The 18,968-nt window shown below is 44.6% G+C and overlaps 1 protein-coding gene across 5 annotated transcripts in view; it reads left to right on the forward strand.

Annotated features, from left to right (window-relative positions):
* Positions 1 to 18,968, forward strand: part of ARMT1 (acidic residue methyltransferase 1) — a 127,826-nt gene that overhangs the window by 92,047 nt on the left and 16,811 nt on the right. For all 5 annotated transcript variants that reach the window (XM_069228419.1, XM_069228420.1, XM_069228418.1 and 2 more), the window contains one exon: positions 7,745 to 7,910. In XM_069228419.1, coding sequence (XP_069084520.1) covers positions 7,745 to 7,910 — 166 coding nt within the window. The remainder of the gene's footprint in view (positions 1 to 7,744; positions 7,911 to 18,968) is intronic.

Below are 18,968 nucleotides of genomic sequence, written 5' to 3' on the forward strand. Positions count from 1 at the left end.
GTTTGATACCTTACATCCTGGGGGCTCCTTAGAGGACTCCCAGTACTGCCATTACAGTCTTCTGAGGCTTTCCAGGCAGCCCCAGCTGCTGCCACCTTTCAGACAGGTTTCGGCCCTCCTGCTGCTTGAGAGCTAAAGCCCAGGAGGGCAGAACAAAGGATTTCTTTAGGGAGTGGGGTGCTGCACTCTCTCCTTTTGGAAATAGGTGTTACAGTCTTGGGAGGGGTAGCCCCCCAAACCACTGGAAATGCTTTGAAGGGCACATTTGGTGCCCTCTTTGCATAATCCAATCTACAACGGTTCAGGGACCTCCAGTCCCTGCTCTGGTGTGAAACTGGACAAAGGAAAGGGGATTGACCACTCCCTGTCTATCACTACCCCAGGGGTGGGGCTCAGAGTTCCTCCAGAGGATCCCTGGGTTTTGCTATCTTGGATTCCAAGTTGGCAGGGGACTCTGGGAGCATCTGAGTGGCCAGTGCCAGCAGGTGACATCAGAGCCCTCCCCTGATAGATGCTGACCTGTTTAGCTGACCACTCCCCCTTTTAGGGCTATTTAGGGTCTCTCCTTTGGGTGGTTCTTCAGATTCGAATTGCAGGATTCCAGCAGAAATCCTCTGCATCCTCTACTTCACCTTCTCACCGAAGAAACTGCAGCTGGACCCTCCAAGAACTCTACAAACTGCAACAAAGAGGCAAAGATGACTTCTGCAACATTGTATCTTCAGCTCCTGTGAGCAACTGCAACTGTTTCCTGGTCGTGCATCCTCAGAGGACAGCCTGTCTATAGCCTGCACCAGAAGAACAAAGGAATCTCCCTTGCAGTGAAGGTGTCACTCCCCTTCTTCAGCTGGCACCTCTCTGCAACGATGACCGGTTGCGTAGGTCCCGTCTCTCGACGAGTTACATGGATCCTGCATCACGGGTGGTGGACTGAAGTGGTCCTGACGACCTACTGTCCAACTTTTGTGGAGGTAAGAGCTTGCATCCCCACGCAAGACAGTACCTCCGTGCATCACGTGCAGTTGCCAAGGCTTGTTGGCATCCTTCCACGAAGTTCTTCATGCACCGTGCAGCTCTGGCCCCCAGCGCTCTACCCTGCGACGCACAGCTTCCTGAGTGGTTCTTTGGCGGCGTAGGATCCTTTGTTGTCATGCTGCATGGGCCTTCTTTTGCACCTCCTTTGTCCCCAGGCTGTGGGACTCCTGTGCACGCTGCCTGGTCTTCTGTGGGATCTCTGAGTTGCTGAGAGCCCTCTCTGGCTCCCCCTCCTGAGTAGAGTCCACCAGGTCCCTCCTGGTCCCAGGCAGTGCCATTTTCCGCTCTCCGCGAGCTTTGCAAGGCTTGTTGGCTTAAACCAGCGATGCAAACCAGACTGCAATCTTTCATCCAGTGTGGGACATCATCTGCGCCACCCAGAAACCTGCATCTGTCTTTTTGGGTGCAGTACTGACTGTTGTTCTTCACCGGTTGTTCTTTTTTTGCACCTTCATCTGGGTTTGCAGGGGCTCCTGTTCTCCCTGGACTCTTCTGTGCTTCTTGGACTTAGTCCCCTTCTTCCACAGGTTTTCAGGTCCAGGAACCTATTGTTGGTGTCTTACAGTTTCTTCTGGTTCTTTCATAATCTTCTTTCTCATGTTCTTGTGTGTTCTAAGAAAGTTACTGTGATTTACTCCTGCTTTCTTGGGCTCTGGGGTGGGTTCTATTACTTACCTTTGGTGTTTTCTAATACTCTCCGAACCTGTCTACACACTACACTTGCCTAGGTGGGAAACCGACTTTCTCATTCCACTTTCTTAGTATATGGTTTGTGTTCCCCCTATGCCCATTCCTAACTATTGTTATTTTCACTAATTGCACGGTTTCTGCTTTTATGCACATTTCTGCATACTATTGTATATAATTGGTGTATTACTTACCTCCTAATGGAGTACAGTCTCTATGGTATTTTTGGCATTTGTGTCACCAAAATAAAGCACCTTTATTTTTGTAACACTGAGTATTTTCTTTCATGTCTGTGAGTACTGTGTGACTACAGTGGTATTGCATGAGCTTTGCATGTCTCTTAGATAAGCCTTGGCTGCTCAGCTACAGCTACCTCTAGAGAACCTGGCTCCTAGATAATGCATACATTTCACTAATAAGGGATAACTGGACCTAGGTACCCACTACAAACCAGACCAGTCTCCTACAATCTATTGTAAGGTATGGAATCTGCAGCTAGACGTGCCTATCAGATGAACAAGTTACTTACCTTCAGTAACACCTTATTTGCTAGAGACTACATCTAACTGCAGATTACTCACTGGCCCACCCATCTACCCCGCTATGTGAACGGATTTCTAGGGACAGGGCTGTATCCCTTTACGAACCCTAGTTCTAAACCAGTGGGCAATGTTCTTCATGGCTCCGCTCTTCTGGCATGGAAAGTGATGGAAAGAAACTGACGTCAGCGTGCCTTGTGGTGCATAGGTACCACGGACGCCTCTTCTGGCTGGTACGATGCCGATGACCCACGCGGAGCCGATCAATGCTACCTACCAGCACACAGGGGTATTGGTCACAAAAAATCTTCCAGATCCAGTTTGATGCTTGGGATAATTCTAGCAAAATGCATCTGCAGCTAGATATAGTCTCTACCAGATAAGGCATCACCAAAGGTAAGTAACTTGTTCTTTAGCACACTTGCAGTGCTAAATCCAGCTCCTTCCATTTTGTGGATGTATTTTGGGTGTGTGTCCCAGGACGCATTTGTGAACTCACCTACATTTCTCGAACTGTGTGAGCATATCTGCCTTTGAAACTAAAGTAAATATGCTGGGGAAGACTATCCTATGTTCCCTTAAGCACAAGTCCAAAACTATTAAGGGTGTTTTTGTGCACAAGGTACCTCTGCCAATGTGATTCATGTCTCCACTGTTATGTGCAGTGCTTTGACTGTAATGCACTTGTCATATGGTGAACAGAACATTTACCACACACTGATGGAGGATGAAGGAAACGACTATGCCATGATAAAGACCAATATTTTCTCACCTAGAGGGAACAAGTTGAAAGGCTGCTTGCCTAGTCATGTAGTGTCACATGGAAGGGATGTATCCTTGGACAGCCATTTAAAGTTGCATACTATCAGTAGTTCAGCTTCACTTCATTTGTTTTTCTAATACTTCAAACTTTTGGACTGTACACAGTAAAGGAATTTGGAAAACACATGCCTGGCTGGGATGGGCACTGGGGACAGTAATACAGACACTCCTGCCTCTTTCTTTGCTTAGAGCAAACTGGTTTGACTCTCTCTGTTACAGGAACATGGTTAGCTGAGTGCCAGTCCCAGAGAGAAGTGGGTTCACCAGCCTCATTAAGAAAAGGAGGTAGTTGTGACATGCTAGCTGCTGCCGTTATTTGCTAAGTTGGAAGAAATGCGGAACATAAAACCACAATGTAAACTGCGCAGTAATAAATCTACTGTACATGAAAAGCAAGGTTCCCTCCATAGGTGGTAAACCATAATAGTGTTGTCTAAAGACTTTTCATAAATTGAGAACAGAAACAAAAACAACTACTGTAGGTCATTGTGACTGGGAAGCTAGAAGTTCTGTTGTGCTAGTTACATTGTAGGAACTCCAACAGTTGTGTAGAATGGTAGCAGCAGTAGTGCATAAACAGATCAGAGGATGGGGTGGAGCATCCATTGAAGATGAGCTCTGTACATCTCCTCCAGTGAAGAGCAGGAATTATGGGGTTGGATACCTAGATGCCCAAACTTCCAACAGTTACTCTGCTTGTAGTGTGAAGGGCACTGGGATAGCTGGAATTCCATCAGATATCAGGACCTCAGGCAAGAAAGCAGGCTTGTAAGATGGCACACTTGTATCCCTGATGCTACATGAGGGAGGACACCGCTTTGCCCATGCAGCTCAAAACAGATATGCTGCTTCTGAGAAAAAGGTGTGGTGACTTTGCAGCTTCGGGCACAGCAGAAATGGGGGTGCAGGCTGGAGGCAGGCCTCCAGAGCGTGAGGCAGATACTTTCCCTAAGGGCAATACCAGCAGAACTGGCGCAGGGATGGTTCAACAAAGCAGGGCTTTTCACTTCTGTGAAAGGAGTTGGATAAAGTACACCTCAGTGCACACAAGAAACTGCCTGGAACATTAATTTAGCAATCCGTTTTGTCAAGATGAATACCACAGGACACAGTTCCCTAGTAGTCATGGAGTAGAGAAAGCAGTGTTAGCAACAGCAAATTTGCACCAGCTGGGGGGTGGTGATGGAGAGCTGTACCCTACCCGGCCACACATCGCCAACTCAATAATATAATATGATCAGGTAAGCTGTAGTATACTTTCATCACCGAACCAGCAGTTAACCGTAAATGCTGTCCTGTCAAAAGTGACAGCACTTCAGGATTCTGTTGATAGAACTATCAGAATGGAAAGAAGGGGAAAAGGGAAAGGAACAAACCATAACAACTATTGAGAATTCAGAAAAGGGTTGGAAAGGAAAAGGCTGGGAAGGTAGCAAAGAATGTCAATTGTAATCTCCTCCTTCCCACCTGCCCTTTTCCTCTGCATGTTAAAACTTTTTTAATGTTATGGCCAAAGGAAAGGTATGTCTTTCTCTCTTTCTTCTATGGCTTGTGCCAAAGACACTCAGATTTTCATCAGACCTGATGTTAGATCTGCAATAGCTCAATTCACTTTTCACACCTGCTAAAGTGACCACAGGATGAGAACCAATTTCATCAATTCCCTCAAGCTAAACTTTCCTAATTAAATTAAAGTAAGAGGCCCACCTTACATCTTGTACCTTCACCTTTGTTGCCATCTCAGCTTGTTCATTTGCCTAATCCTTCTGCTTGTGTCAAAAATTTCAGAAGTACCTATGACCACTTCTGTTCTGTCATCTTTCACATCAACCACATCGGTTCCATTTGATTTTTTTTTTTTGCATCAAAAAGCTCCTAAAAATCATTTCCAAGATTCAGTTAACTTGTTGGAAAATGAGGATGGAGGAAGGATAGCCTTCTGAACACACCGAATGCTGCAGCAAACCCAGGTTTCAAATCCAGGATTGGCTGATGCCCATTAACCATTTTGGGCCTGAAATACTATACCAACCAACTCACTCTCTCCCTTTGGCACTCAACTTCTTTGCCATAAGAGTGTTAATAACATGGCTGTTTCACATCAATGTTTATTTTTGTGGCCTGCATCCCTGCTGACACCCAAATGTTTAACAATTAGACCAAAAAAATTAAATCAGTTTGCAGGGTCCAGTGGGTTTGATCTTGCGTGTATTGTACAATACTCTGATACTCCTTGGACCTCGTCATTGTTACATAGTCAAGTAAATAAAGAAACACAATCTTCTTTCCAGTTTCCTTCTTTTAGATTTTTGCATCAGCCTGCCGAATGCCTGTTTGCATTTCCCCCTCTCCAAAAGTCTCATCAGGCCAGTGTATTGTTTCTGGAGAGCATTATCAGTTTACTTCTTTATTATTCAATCTCATACCTGTTTCAGAAGTATGCAAGAAGGTCCCAAGTGTACCGGCACCCTATGTAGTGGCACCCTGGTGGAGAGGCTTAGAAGTTCGTGTATCCAATATTTAGCCAACAAGGTCAAAAAGGCAGACTCTATTTCCAAGCCAAATCTGAGCCAGGATACAAATGTTCCTTTACGCATTTGAGAAATTGTTCCAAACTCCTATGCACGAGGGCATGATTTGCCCCTTGCTCAGGGTACAAAACGCATTGGTATCACTGATGTTAATTTTTTTAAAACACGTTTTATTACTTTTCAATTATTGTATATCGGTGTTCCCCAAACTGTGTGTCGCGACATATCCATTTGGTGCTCCAAATGCAGAGGTCAAATAACAGGTTATACGCCTTCTGAGACATTGTTGCTTATGTGATTGATGTTTACTTTTCTTTCTCCGTGAGAGAAGTTTCTAAACTTAATTATGTGCTAATCTTGCTAGAGTACAGGAAAGTGTGTTATGTTTTTTGCAGCACACAACAAAATGTAGATACCTGTAAATGTACTGTATTGAATAATCAGTTAGGAAAAGCAAAAATGAAGAACCTTTTTTTTTTTTATTTCTAAAGTGTGCTGGAAACAGATTTTAACGAAACAAACCGACACTTTACTTGGTGATGCACAAAGGATAAATATTCACATAAACCCGATTTCCACACATTATCATTTGTGCGTTATATTGTTTTATCAGTAAAACAGTACGCTTGTTCAAAGTTAGTGGCCACTTTAGTATAAAAGTGCTGTCTGTCAGTGCGCTGGCACACGATGCTTTTGCTACATCAAAAATTGCCCCTCCTCATGCCCATTAAAGTTAGGTGGGTCGAAGTTGCATAAAGTTTGGGAACCACTGGTGTCACCAGTCAAGGTTCTAATGCACATTAGTAATAACATGTAACAAAAACTGAAATATTGTCCCCATTAACTAGATAGAGTTGGCAAAAACAATAACCTACAGAGTTCAGGTAAGTAACCCAACAAACCCAAAATTTGAGACTAATGTCAGGCAGTTACAATTTTGCTTCAGCATTCGCCATGTGTACAATAAGCTGAATACTAGTGAGTGTTTCTTTCACGAGCAAAGCCATGGTGTCACTGATGTATCAAGGACCAAGTACAAAACACACTGGTGTCATTGATGTGTATCTATGTGCTGCTAAGCGATAGGCTTGTATATTGCTTTTGTTAGTGAGGCTCATTTTATCATGTGTTTCTCGGAGAATGTCTTCCTTCACAAGTAATTATCAGGGAAATCTTTTTTTTTTTTAAATTGAAAACATTTTGTGGAACCAAGGCAGTGCTTAATATATGTATATGTTTGCCGGTGCTTAGCATCAGCACTCGCTTCTAAACATCGTCACTTATTTATGACAGCCCACCACATGGTGGCACTGTCCAATTCAGAACAGAGCTCATAAATAATTTTAAAAAGGCGTTCACTATACTTATCAAAATAATAGAACCGCAGGAGGGAAGCTATCCCTACATTGTGAGGTGACCTGTGAATACCTCAGGTCCGGGCACTTATATTTTTACAAATTAAGCACTGATGTCAAGTGGTGGAGATCAGAGAGAAACCTCACGTTGGAAGAACTCTTGACATTTCCCTGCTCTTAGGTGACTTTCAAGACACATGTATCACTCTGGCTTGGGGGGGACTCACCAGGAGTGCATTTATGTTATTAATCTAGGGTTGTGACTTGAAAGGGTATTGTATAACAAACCCTTTGGAACTATGTGCAGTCACTTTATCTCTTGTCGACTTCATTCCACCCATCAGGGAAACATTCTGAAAATCCTGATGGGCAACATCATTACACGGCCTGAAGGAAGCTGTAGAATCCTGCCTTCCTAATGTCAGGCAAGGTATGGAAACCGAGTGTGGGTTCTCAGCCCATGGTTGCCGCCAACAATGCATGAAATTGCCATCCAAGAGATATTTGAGATGAAGGCAACTCCAACCTTTCAAACGTGAGACAATAATAAGAAGGTGTTCTCAGCATTGTGTTGTGGGGTACATGGCAGATATATATACTGCCAGAGTCAGCTAGTTATCCAGGGTGTACTGATCAAATGGCCTTTAATCATGCCACCAAAGCCTTCTGGTATGAACATGTTCTTGTTGTGCAGCTTATGTAAACATATATTACTATATTATTTTCTGATGAATGCAAAATATAATTGCCTGTTATTTTTTTTTTCCCAATGCAGCCCGCCTATCAACGACTTTGATGTTTTTTTGGAGGCAAAGCATCAGAGCTTCTTTGAGTCGCAACAAGCTATTATTGCCTTATGCACATACTTCCTGGGGATTATCAAAACTATTGAGGATCTTACTGATGATCAACTGAAGGATGAGCTTTTTAAGCTGCTGCAGGTAGGACGCGAATTCATTTTATGTCCCAACCTGGTAACCTTTGAATTTAAAGTTGCTGTGTTCTATTGCGGGAATTTGTTTTTTAACTCACATTTTTATTCTTCTGCAGGACTATTTTTATGAGACCTATACTTATGAAACCTGTGGGCAGTCTGATAGGGGGGAGGTGATATTTACATTTTGTATTCACTCAACAGAGCAAATATTTGAGCTTATGATTAGTATCTCTTTGGATTTATACAAGTGAAGCTTTGAAATCAGGGGTGTAACTACCAGTGGTGCAACTGGTGCAATGTACCGAGGCCCAACTGCAACCCCTTGAACCTTGAGAGAACACCTACTAGCATAGTCACTTGTTGTGGGGGTGCAGGGAGTGCTACAGCACCCCAAAAATAACCATGCTGGGGTTGCAAGGGTACAGGAGCATTACAGATTACTTTAAATGGTAAATGTCAGTCTAGTGATCTGAGAAATTACTGCTTATTATTTTAACGTGTAAACTGGTGTTTACCTTTCTTTCTCTTACCGCAGTTTGAGGATTTCGCAAACAGAACTCTGTGACAATCTTACTGGTGTGAAGGAAAATATTCTAGCATTTCGTTTTCCTCTAGTACACAACATAATTTGAAGACTTATAAATGAACCGTACAAATAAACAAGAAACCTCAAATTAAACACTCTTTTCTAATTTTGAAGTGTGATGGAAAACAAAGACTATTGTAGGATCAAAACAAATCAAGATACTTTACTTGGTGAAGCACATGGCAAATATTTGCGTAAACCCAAATTCTTTGTGCGATATATAGTTTTAGCAGTAAGTGCAAGTTTAGAGGTCTCTAAATGAGTGTTTACTACTATGTTTGTGACAGAGTGCTCCTAACTGCCAGCCACATACTGTACCCTTACCATTCCCCTCGTCACTGGGTGCAGCTTACGTTTGATACTTGTTCTTTGTGCGATTCTTGGATTATTTAGAATCCCTAAGAGCCCAGTGATGTGATGTTGATGGCAGCACTCCAGTCTGAAAATTGTTCTAGCACCACTGCCTACTAGGGCCACAGGAGCTCATAAACTACTGGGAGCTTGCTGTTTGCTCCGGCCGATCCGCTCAGCTGCAGGAGTCTGTTGCAGCAGGAGTCACTGAAGCACCTGCGGGGCAGAGCGAAGGCCTCATTCTGCACACACTGAATGGTATGCTTTCTTTTGGAAATGCAAAGTACACCTTTCAACCCTGGCAGCCACCAGCAGAGGTCAAAGAAGAGGGTATGCCCATGCTGCTGACGGTCATAGAAATCACTGCATTCAGCTTAACTGCTGGAGGGAAGACAATCGTGGTTAGTGAAATAATTTAAGCTTACTTAGGGCACGGGGCTGGAACAGTGAAAATTAATTATTTGAGCGTTATGTGTTTTGTTTTATGCTAAAAATGCACAGGTAATTTTTAAACAGCTTCTTTGGGTCACTATTGAACAATTGTTCTTTATCTTATTAAAACCAGAAGTAGGAATAGTTATGCATCTGAGACCCGTTGAAACCAGCCAGAAGCTTGGGAAAAAAGATGTTTCTTCCCAGAGTGAGATAAAGAGAGAGAGAGAGAGCTCAAGTAACTGATACACACAGTACTTTAGTAGAGGTGGGCAAGCCAACAGACTAACGGGGAGAGCCGAGCCAAGGGTCTGTCTTGGCCTTAAGAGCCCAGGCATGAGCTGAGCCATAGGAACATTTGGCATGAAAATCGTGACACAAATATTTATAAATATGATAGTCTTCAAGATTCAAATAAATATATTTAACAAGTGTTTCACCTTAGTGCATGAGACTATATCTCTGCATTGAAAGGTATGTAATTTAAGTGATAGTTTTTTAACATGAACTTTTAATCATTGAGGCCCCCGTTGCTCATCCCAATGAAAATACCGTTAGTGACTAAGTCACGTCACTTGTCATGTGCACCATATACGTGCAGTATATTCTTATTTTACACAGAGCAGCGTTATAGCCCACTAAGTCACACAAGATATTTCTGTGCAGCACATTACTTCACATATTCCAAGGCTTTCTCATATGTAATAATGAATAAAATAGGAAGCACAATAAAAAAATTGCCTAGGATCACACAATTTGGTCAGGTGGCCAAGCCAGTATTGATTCTAGGTTTTCTTGTTTCACATTGTGTAATTCAGTCACTAGAATGGTGTTCCTTTTTTGCTCCTGATTGACCTAAACTTTAATGTTTTATCTTTAATACTTGGTGCTTTCGGTTAGAATGTGGACCAGAACCTGGCATCTGGCTCAAGCCTCTAGATTTTATACTGGGTATTCTGTGCCGGAAGTAAGCTTAGATGCTGCTACCAGTGTGATACCTGTTTCGTATGTCAGGATACCTTATCTTGCACTGCTGCTGACCTTCCTGTGCATATGCTGTGTGTGTGAGGGGAACTTATACTGCAGTCACATGTTGCACATTGTGTGTGTTTACTCAAGGGCTTGGACTGCTGCTGCAGATGCTGTCCATGATCGGTGAATGTAAGGAAAGCTTGCATTGTTCTGACCAGATCTGTATGAGCTCTTAGTGTGAGGGAAGTTTGTACTTCTGCCCAGTACTGTACCTGTTTTATGTGTGGAAAGCTTGCTGTGCATGTGTCAAACTTGCTTTCATACACCCCAGTGCTGTTATTTATGCTTGTACCAAATCTGAAATTCTGCTTATTCGTTGTATGTAAGGGAGGCGTTAAATGGTGCTGCCCAGTGTCATACATGTTCCTTGTTGTTGATGGAAGCTTGCCTTGGCCCTACAGCACCACACTTGTTCCATGTCTGAAGGAAGCTTGCACTGACTGTCCCTGTAGTACCACACTTGATCCATGACTTTGAAGGAACCTGCATTGACTTGCACTGCAGTACCACACTTGTTCCATGTCTTTCATGTAGATTGTGGTGCTCATGACCAGTGCTGTGTATCTAATGTGTGTGAGCCAAAGGCGTTCTTGCTCCCTTATCTCTGTCAGTTCTGTATGTTTTAGGTCAGACCAAAAGCCTGCTTGATTTGTCTCAACAGCCTCATGTTTTCTCAAAGATAATACATAATCTTGCTTAAACAAAATGAGCTTTGGGTGAGCCCACTTATGTGAATGGCACTCTGTCTGATAAATAACCTTCTAGTTCAGCCCTTAAAAACAGTATTCATAAAATTGGCAGTGGATCAACCCTCTTAAGCCCTTGGCATTGTTTTCACTGTTTGGCTACGCCTAGTAGACAACTGCTGGTCTTTAGGGTGTCAAGCAGTCTGAGCAGCAGTATTTTGCCTGCTTACTCCGTGTTAATCTGCTTCTAGAGGCATCTGACCTAAGGAGATATTTCCATTAGTTCAATGCCCAGCATCTCACCTACAACTGTAGACTAGTGCTAATCGAGTAATTATGAGAGTACCAACTGCTCTGATGGCATTGCTACTGGACTACAACTTTCTTATGCAGAGCGCCAGGTATCATTGCCGTAAGCTTAAAAACCATGCGAACATTTTGAAACTGAATTCTGCATATTTTATGCCTACTCTGTCATTTTGTTACTGTTCCAAAATGACAGATGGTTTTCCCATCAGCACAGGAAGTGACATCATTGATATCCCATCATCCACCACCTGCGCTGGAAGTATCATTACTGGTTTTCCCATCAAAACCCTCTACAAAGAAGAAGCCAAGCAAGAAAATGTCATTTCCCATCAGCACAGGATTTTACATCACGGCACACTGCACCCCCCCCCCTTTCCAGGACCTACTTAGTGGTAGCTTCAACAAGGACACAGTAGGTGATTGGATGGTGTGCCAAAGTCTAGCCCATCCCTGCCTGGATCTCACCCAGCGCCAGAAACCTGAGACCACAGCGATTGTCTGCAGCACCTTAGGCCGCTAGAACCTGGACGCTGTTTCCCAAACTGATGCCATGCTTCACACCACTTAAGGAGCTTTTACCTGCACCCACTGCTGGCCCTTCAGCAGTCACCTCCCCACACCACCCCATACAAATACTAACAATGCCCTCAGCACGCCTTCCCAACAAACATGCGTACACATTCACCATCAACGCCTACGCCCCTATTTTACACCACAGCAAACCCACACATCAGCACCCACTCGCAGCACATGTCACACATCACTCAGCAAACACACAACCGAAATATGGGACCCGCTGAGTAGCGATGCACCTGGCATCCTCTTCATCACAAAGAACTGGCTCATCCCCTCATCGGCTCGGGACATAACCACGACAATCCCAGCGAGCAACAAGATCGCTCAACAAGACTGCCTTCACAGGCAGGAACGAGTCCTCGCTGTCATCTTGAAGAAATCCATCAAATGCACAACATCCACAGAGAATGCCACCTCAGTCATGGAACACCTGCACTTCAAGCTGGACTACGAGACAACTTTACCAGCCTCATCACTGACTTGGTTGCTTTGCTCACCATCGACTCCAGAGCCCATGTTCTCCTTTGTGACCTCAACTTTCAGCTGGAAGACTGAAACATTCCCTGCTCCACAGCTCTTCTTGAAAGCTTGAGCAACATCAGACTCACCCAGCTCGTCTCAGAACCAACACACACTGCAGAGCACACACTGGACCCCATCTTCATCCCAAGTGACAACATCAATTACAACTGCACCACACCACTCACATGGACTGACTACTCAGTCATCCACTTCCAAATCAACACACCAAGTCAACACCCCTACCATGTTCAGCATGCTAAGCCGCAGGTGGAGGCATAATCACAGAAGCAGAGTGGCTCAGCGCCTTTAGCACAAATCAACCTAGCCCCACAGACAACCTTGACAAGAGCATCAACAACTTCAACAACTGGATCAAGATCTGTGCAGACTGAGTCGCATTCATCAAACTAAATGTACAGTAGATCAAACAAACAGGCCAGCTGGTACACAGAAGACATCTGACACACCAAAGGACACAGTAAACAGCTAGAAAGGAAATGGAGAACAACCATGACACCACTTATAGAACTATTTACAAGGCTGCACTTACTGTGTCACAAGTAAATAAGAGACACCAAGAAAAAAGCATTAGGAGACCTTATGGAAGGAAGTTCCAACAGCTGCAAGGAGATCAATCGTCAAGGATTTCACTGCACCCTAAGTCACTGTCACCAATATCGCTGCCTTCCAACAACTCTGTGACAACCTATCCAACTTCTTCCACAGCAAAATCACAAACATCTGCAGCAACTTCGTACACCAACCCGACGCTAGAGAACTCATCTCTAGTCTACTCACCACCAACCAAGACGACCACCTGACTGAACTAACAACCCTCACCAGAATCAACACAGCAGCAATCATGTTGACTGGACCATCCACTCAGGAGCTCTAAACACACCAATACCCCACCACATCTGAAACCTGGGATCATTGCCAATTAGCACCAGCCTGGCCCACATCATCAACACCTCCATCGTGTCCGCCACTTTCACAAATGAATAGAGACTTGCAGAAATCAATGTCCTTCTCAAGAAGGCCACAGCTGGCCTGAATCAACTGAGCAACTTCCAAACCATTTCCCTGCTCCCTTTTCCAACCCAAGTGATTGAGAATGCCCTGAACAAGCAACTCAAAACGCACCTCAATTTGTACCATCTTCTAGATAACACTCCATCAGGATTCAGAAAGAACCATAATACCAAAACAGCACTCATTGTGTCCTCCGACTACTTTTGAATCATCCAGGACCTAGGAGAAACCGCAGCCCTCATCCTGTCCATCCTCTCCACGGCTTTCGTCACTTTCTCCTGCAAAACCCTAATCAGAAGACTCACAAGGTTGACATACAAGGATCCACTCTCAAATGGATCTGTTCCCTCCTCATGGGAAGAACCCAATAAACTAATACGCAGAGTCCCAAATGGATCATCCCTCAGCCCTGCCCTTTTCAACATATACACTGCTCGCCAACATCATTCACTCACAAGACATCACTGTCATCTCCTATGCCGATGACACCCAGTTCATCCTCTCCCTGACTAAAAAGACAGCCACCACCAGAACCAACTTCCCAAACTACAAGACCATGGTAGCAGACTAGATGCAAACCAACTGCCTGAATCTCATCTCTGACAAGACAGATGTATTGGTCTTCTGCAACAAAACCTCACCATGGGACTTAACCTGGTGGCCATCAGAGCTAGGACCAACACTCACACTTACATAACACACAAGAAATCTAGGGAACATCCTAGACGACAAGCTCAACATGACAGCTCAAGTCAATGCAGTGTGCACATCACGCATCCTACACTTGCTGCGAAAGATCTTCAAATGGTTGCCTCAGACCACCAGATGTATCGCAAGGACTCATCACCAGCAGGCTGGACTACAGGAACGCGCTTTGTCAAAACCTCCATATAATGTCTACACAGACTCCAGACCATCCAGAACACTGCCGCAAAACTGATACTTGACCTCTTGCACCGCACCCACATCACACCCACCTCAGGAAGCTTCATTGCCTCCCCATTCACAAGCACAGCCAATTAAAACTTCTCATTCACACATACAAAGCACGACACAACAAAGGACCAGAATACCTGAACAGCTGCTTACTTTAACCAACCCACCAGACACCTACGCTCTGCTTCACTCTCACTCACACACACTTCCCCCATCTGAAAAAGCAAAACTGCAGTTGTTCATTCTCCTACATTGCACCCAAGACATAGAACAACCTCCCTCAACACATCGGAGCCTCCTCCTCACTTCATGAGTTCAGCAAGAGCCTGGATACCCTCTTGGATGATTAGTGGGCTATACAGATTAACATAGCATAACCAGTACTAAGCTTTACTTTTTCTATCTTAGTATATGCATGCACTACAAGGAAAACCACCAACTAGTTTTTTAGAAGGCAAGTGGGACTTTTTTTGATGAAAACTCTTTCCTCAAAAGTCCACAAAGATCAGACTCGCATAGTCTGCAGTTCTGTTTCAAATGTGATTTATGTGAGATTAGATAACCTCAGTGTACATTCAGGCTTCAGTGTAGCTTACCTAAACAGCTTTGAATTGCACCAGTAGACCAATGCACCTGATACTGAACCTGTGCCTCCTATGCCACCATGTGTCCTAACTCTGCTCCTTCCTGTTGAGTGGTGTACCTGTGAGTAAGCAGTGTGCTTGTGTGAGTGAAGGATAACCACCATGTTTTGTGAGTGCATTATAAGGGATATGCCTATGTGAATGCAGGTTTAACACTGTCTTTTGTGAGTGCAGGGTAAGTGGTCTACAGGTTGAACATCGTGCACAATCGTAAACTGTATGGTTGCCTCTAAAAAATAAATAGTATCCAAGAGCCAGCTGTTCTTCTGGCTCTTCATGCCAAATAGGAGTTTTATTCACTGAAATGGCCATATTTACAGTCTCCCTTTAAAATAATGGGCTTTGGCCCAGAGTTTAGGGCATGGATTTCCTTTATCTATAAGGACCCAATGGTAGTGTTGTAACCTTTCCTGCTAGGGAGAGGAACAAGACAGGGAGTGTCCTCTCTCTCACCTCAAAAGAGCTATTGGTACAGTGGGTGCAGAGTGATACACAGTTTAGGGGACTCTGATGGTATCAAGATTAGGAAGATGTTTTTCCCTGTATGCAGATAACCTCCTACTGTATTTTATCAAAGAAAACACTGGTCTCTAGTAATGATTTTTACAATAGAGTATCAAATGGCAATTTAAGTAAAAAAAAAAAAAAGTAAACAAACAGAAAATTTAAAAATCAAACAAAAAAAACATATAGAGACTGCAGTCAGGTCAGTGCATCGTCATTGTGCTCCGCTGTAATACAGGCAATCCGTTGTTGGCTGGCCGTGCAGGTTGTAAATCTGCTGTCGTCGAAAAGCCTCTGCATCAAAGGGCGATGCAGCAGTTCTGACCGGTGCAGTGATTCCAATGCGTTGGTTTTTGTAGAAAGCAGCCGAAGAACCCATTTCTGAGCCCCAGGACTGGAGGGGGCACCTGAGGCAAGGGTAGAAATCACAGATGGCAGCGTCCAGCAGCACTAGGAGAGTTAAAAGAAGTGTTTTGTGTCCCTGAGACTTCAGAAAACAGGAGGCAAGCCCTTGGAGTCACTCTGGGTTCAGGTAAGGGGGATCCAGTCCCTCCCTAGTCATGTGTAAGTGTCAGCTCCCCTCCACCCTTCCTGCCCAGGAAGACCCATTAAGATGCATATGAATGCCAATGAGTGCTCAGACATCTAACCTTACTTTGTTTGTGGCTGTCTAGAGGGAATGCACAAAGTGTAGCTGTCGCCTACCCCAGACATTTATTGGATACAGGCTGCAAGACACACAGAGCAGTAAGGGCAGAGAAATGCCCACTTTCTAAAAGTGCCATTTCTAAAATAGTAATGTTAATCCAACTTTACAAGTAAAGATGATTACCATTACCACTCCCAAGATATGAAAGATGACAAAGCTACTTCTATTTTTTTATCAGGAATAACAGCTGAAAAGTATATTAAGGAATTCCCATTGCTGGCCTGTGAGAGGAGTAGGCTTCACTATGAGGGAAAAACAACTTTGGTAGATTTTCACTACCAGGACATGTAAAACCGAAAACTACATGCCCTGCCTTTTACTTACACAGCACCCTGCCCTCTGGACTACTGGTGACATGTTTTAGGCTTGCCAAGAGTTTTTAATTGCCATGTTGAAGTGACAGTGTAACTGCACACCCAGTCTCTGCAATGGCAGGCCTGAGACATGTTTAAGGGTTACTGAAGTGAGTGGCACAAGCAGTGCTGCTGGCCCACTAGTAGCATTTAATTTAGAGGCCCTGGGTATACGGTATACCACTTTACAAGGAACTTAAAAGTAAATTAAATATGGCAGTTGAGTATACACCAATGTTACCATGTTTAGGGTGAAGAACATGCACATGCTGGTCAGCAGTGGTAAAGTGCTCAGAGTCCGAAGGCCAACAAAAACACACTGTAACAATAGGAGGGAAACAGGCAAACAGATGGGGGGAAGACCACCCTAAGGCTACAGGTCTAACAGAGGCCCTCAGATCCACACTTCAGTTCATTTTTGGAGGACTGCCTGCTGCTGTGATATGTTGTGTAGGTCCCAAGACTGCTTTGCCTGCACCACTTCCAGAGGTCCAGGACTGGAGGGGCACCACTTGGAGGATCAGGACTCATACAGGCTGCGTCCAGATGCTGATTGAAGATGGTTAGGAGCCTTTTCTATCTGTGAGGCTGTGATCAGGAGGCCAGCTAACTAGCCCTTGGAGGCACTCTAGTAGCCCTGAGTTCAAACAGGAAAGCAGATCTCAAGAGCAGGACAGTCTTCTTGGTGCAGCAGGGCAGTCCTTTGAAGTACACAGCAGGCAGCAGGCAGAAGAACCATCTTCTGAGAGTCCTATTTGTTCCAGAAGTAAACTGGAGAGTGGGTCTGAGGGTCCTGATCTTATAGCTGGTGCCAGGGAAGTGCAGAAAGCCCACTAGACAACAGAGGAAAATAAATTTGTTGTGGAAAACGAAGGTGCAGCAATGGCCTGCCCAGGCATCGAGCTGTGCCCCAACCCTACATATGGCACAACATTCTTTCTGCCCGTCTCACCCCCAAGAGGCAAATTGGGGAGGGTTACCCTTAATATTACTCCCAGGGGAAACCGAGATAGCAGGACATTCCAGTGAAAAAATGGTTAAAAAAATAAAAAATGAAAAAAGGTGTGGGGACTTACCCTCAATCACCCATCTCTGGGGGCATAACACCTACTAGATTCCAGAGAATAAAACCAAATTGGGGTGGGGGGTTTCACCCAAACTAAGGTGAGGGTGGGGGTAGGAGAAAGCACTCTAGGTAACAGGGGGACTTAGTTTAAAACTATACTTTAATGACATCAGTAGTTGTTTTGTCTCTCCACTTTTTTCTCCCTAGGTATTTGTGTGTGAAAATTAGCATGCTTGTCTTTAGCTAACTAAAATATACTTTGCCTTATGTCATTTGAATCCATCCACTGGGTCAAAAGTTGTAGTCAAAAGTCAAATCAAAACCTTCCTTGTTGTGGTAGGCTACTGTTGGTACAGAGGACTCGTACACAGTGATAAGGTAGAAGGTGTTTATTTATGAGTTTTGGTGCAGTTCTATTGATGGGAAAGACAAAGGTGACGGGTTTCGGTACACGCAGTTTATTGAGCCTTCTTTGCTCTGATAATAACGGTCTCTTCTTCTCCGCTTCTTTATATCCTGGTGGGTGTCTTCTCGTCACTCTCGTTCTTTACGATCTGGTGGGTGTCTTCTCGTCTTGTCCCCGAGGTACCGGTAGGGAAAAGAAATGGCAGGAACAGGTAAGTCCAATGTGGGGTCTCGTGAGGGTTCTTATATTGTTAGTGGCATGCAAGGAGAAAAGAATACTCCGGGTTGGAGGACAAGGGTAAAGGGGAGTGTTCAGTTGTGCAGGATTTACGTCACCCGTGCTTCTTGGTAGGTATTATCACACTCTTTCTCTGGTGTGGTTGACTGTGCTCTTGGTGTGACCCCCGTGCCCTTTTTCCCCGTTCCCACCCCCAGCCCTCCCCTAGTGCCCGGTTTCCCCTCCTTGCTTCCCTTTATTTTGATATACGTTAGGGAGTCCTATAAAGGACCGTACCTTGCTGAGCCACGACCCTCCAGGGTCGTGGCAGGGCTTGTTAGTGTTGATTCCTGGGCGCTTCAGGACCTTCTCCGCACACCCCTCGGTTCTCGTCTGCAGCTCTTCTCTAGGACCCAGCGTCAGTGATTCTTTGTTCGGCGTCTTCTCCTTCGGTTGTCTCGCGTCCTCTGATTCCCGGCGTTCGACTCCCTCTTGGGAGTCCGTGGTCTCTTTTCCCTGTCGGACCCGGAAGTCCGGGTCCGACGCTTCTGTTAGCATTCCCATGTTGTCATGGGAACGCGAGCGCCGTGTGGAGAGGAGGGGCAATTGGCGCCAGCATCGGGAATCAGTAGACGCGGTCGAAGCGACCCGTCTACACTTGTCAATAGAAAAAAGTGGTTGAACCATAACTACACAGTGGTG

The sequence above is a fragment of the Pleurodeles waltl genome, chromosome 4_1, assembly GCF_031143425.1.
Source record: "Pleurodeles waltl isolate 20211129_DDA chromosome 4_1, aPleWal1.hap1.20221129, whole genome shotgun sequence".
Classification (NCBI taxonomy): domain Eukaryota; kingdom Metazoa; phylum Chordata; class Amphibia; order Caudata; family Salamandridae; genus Pleurodeles; species Pleurodeles waltl.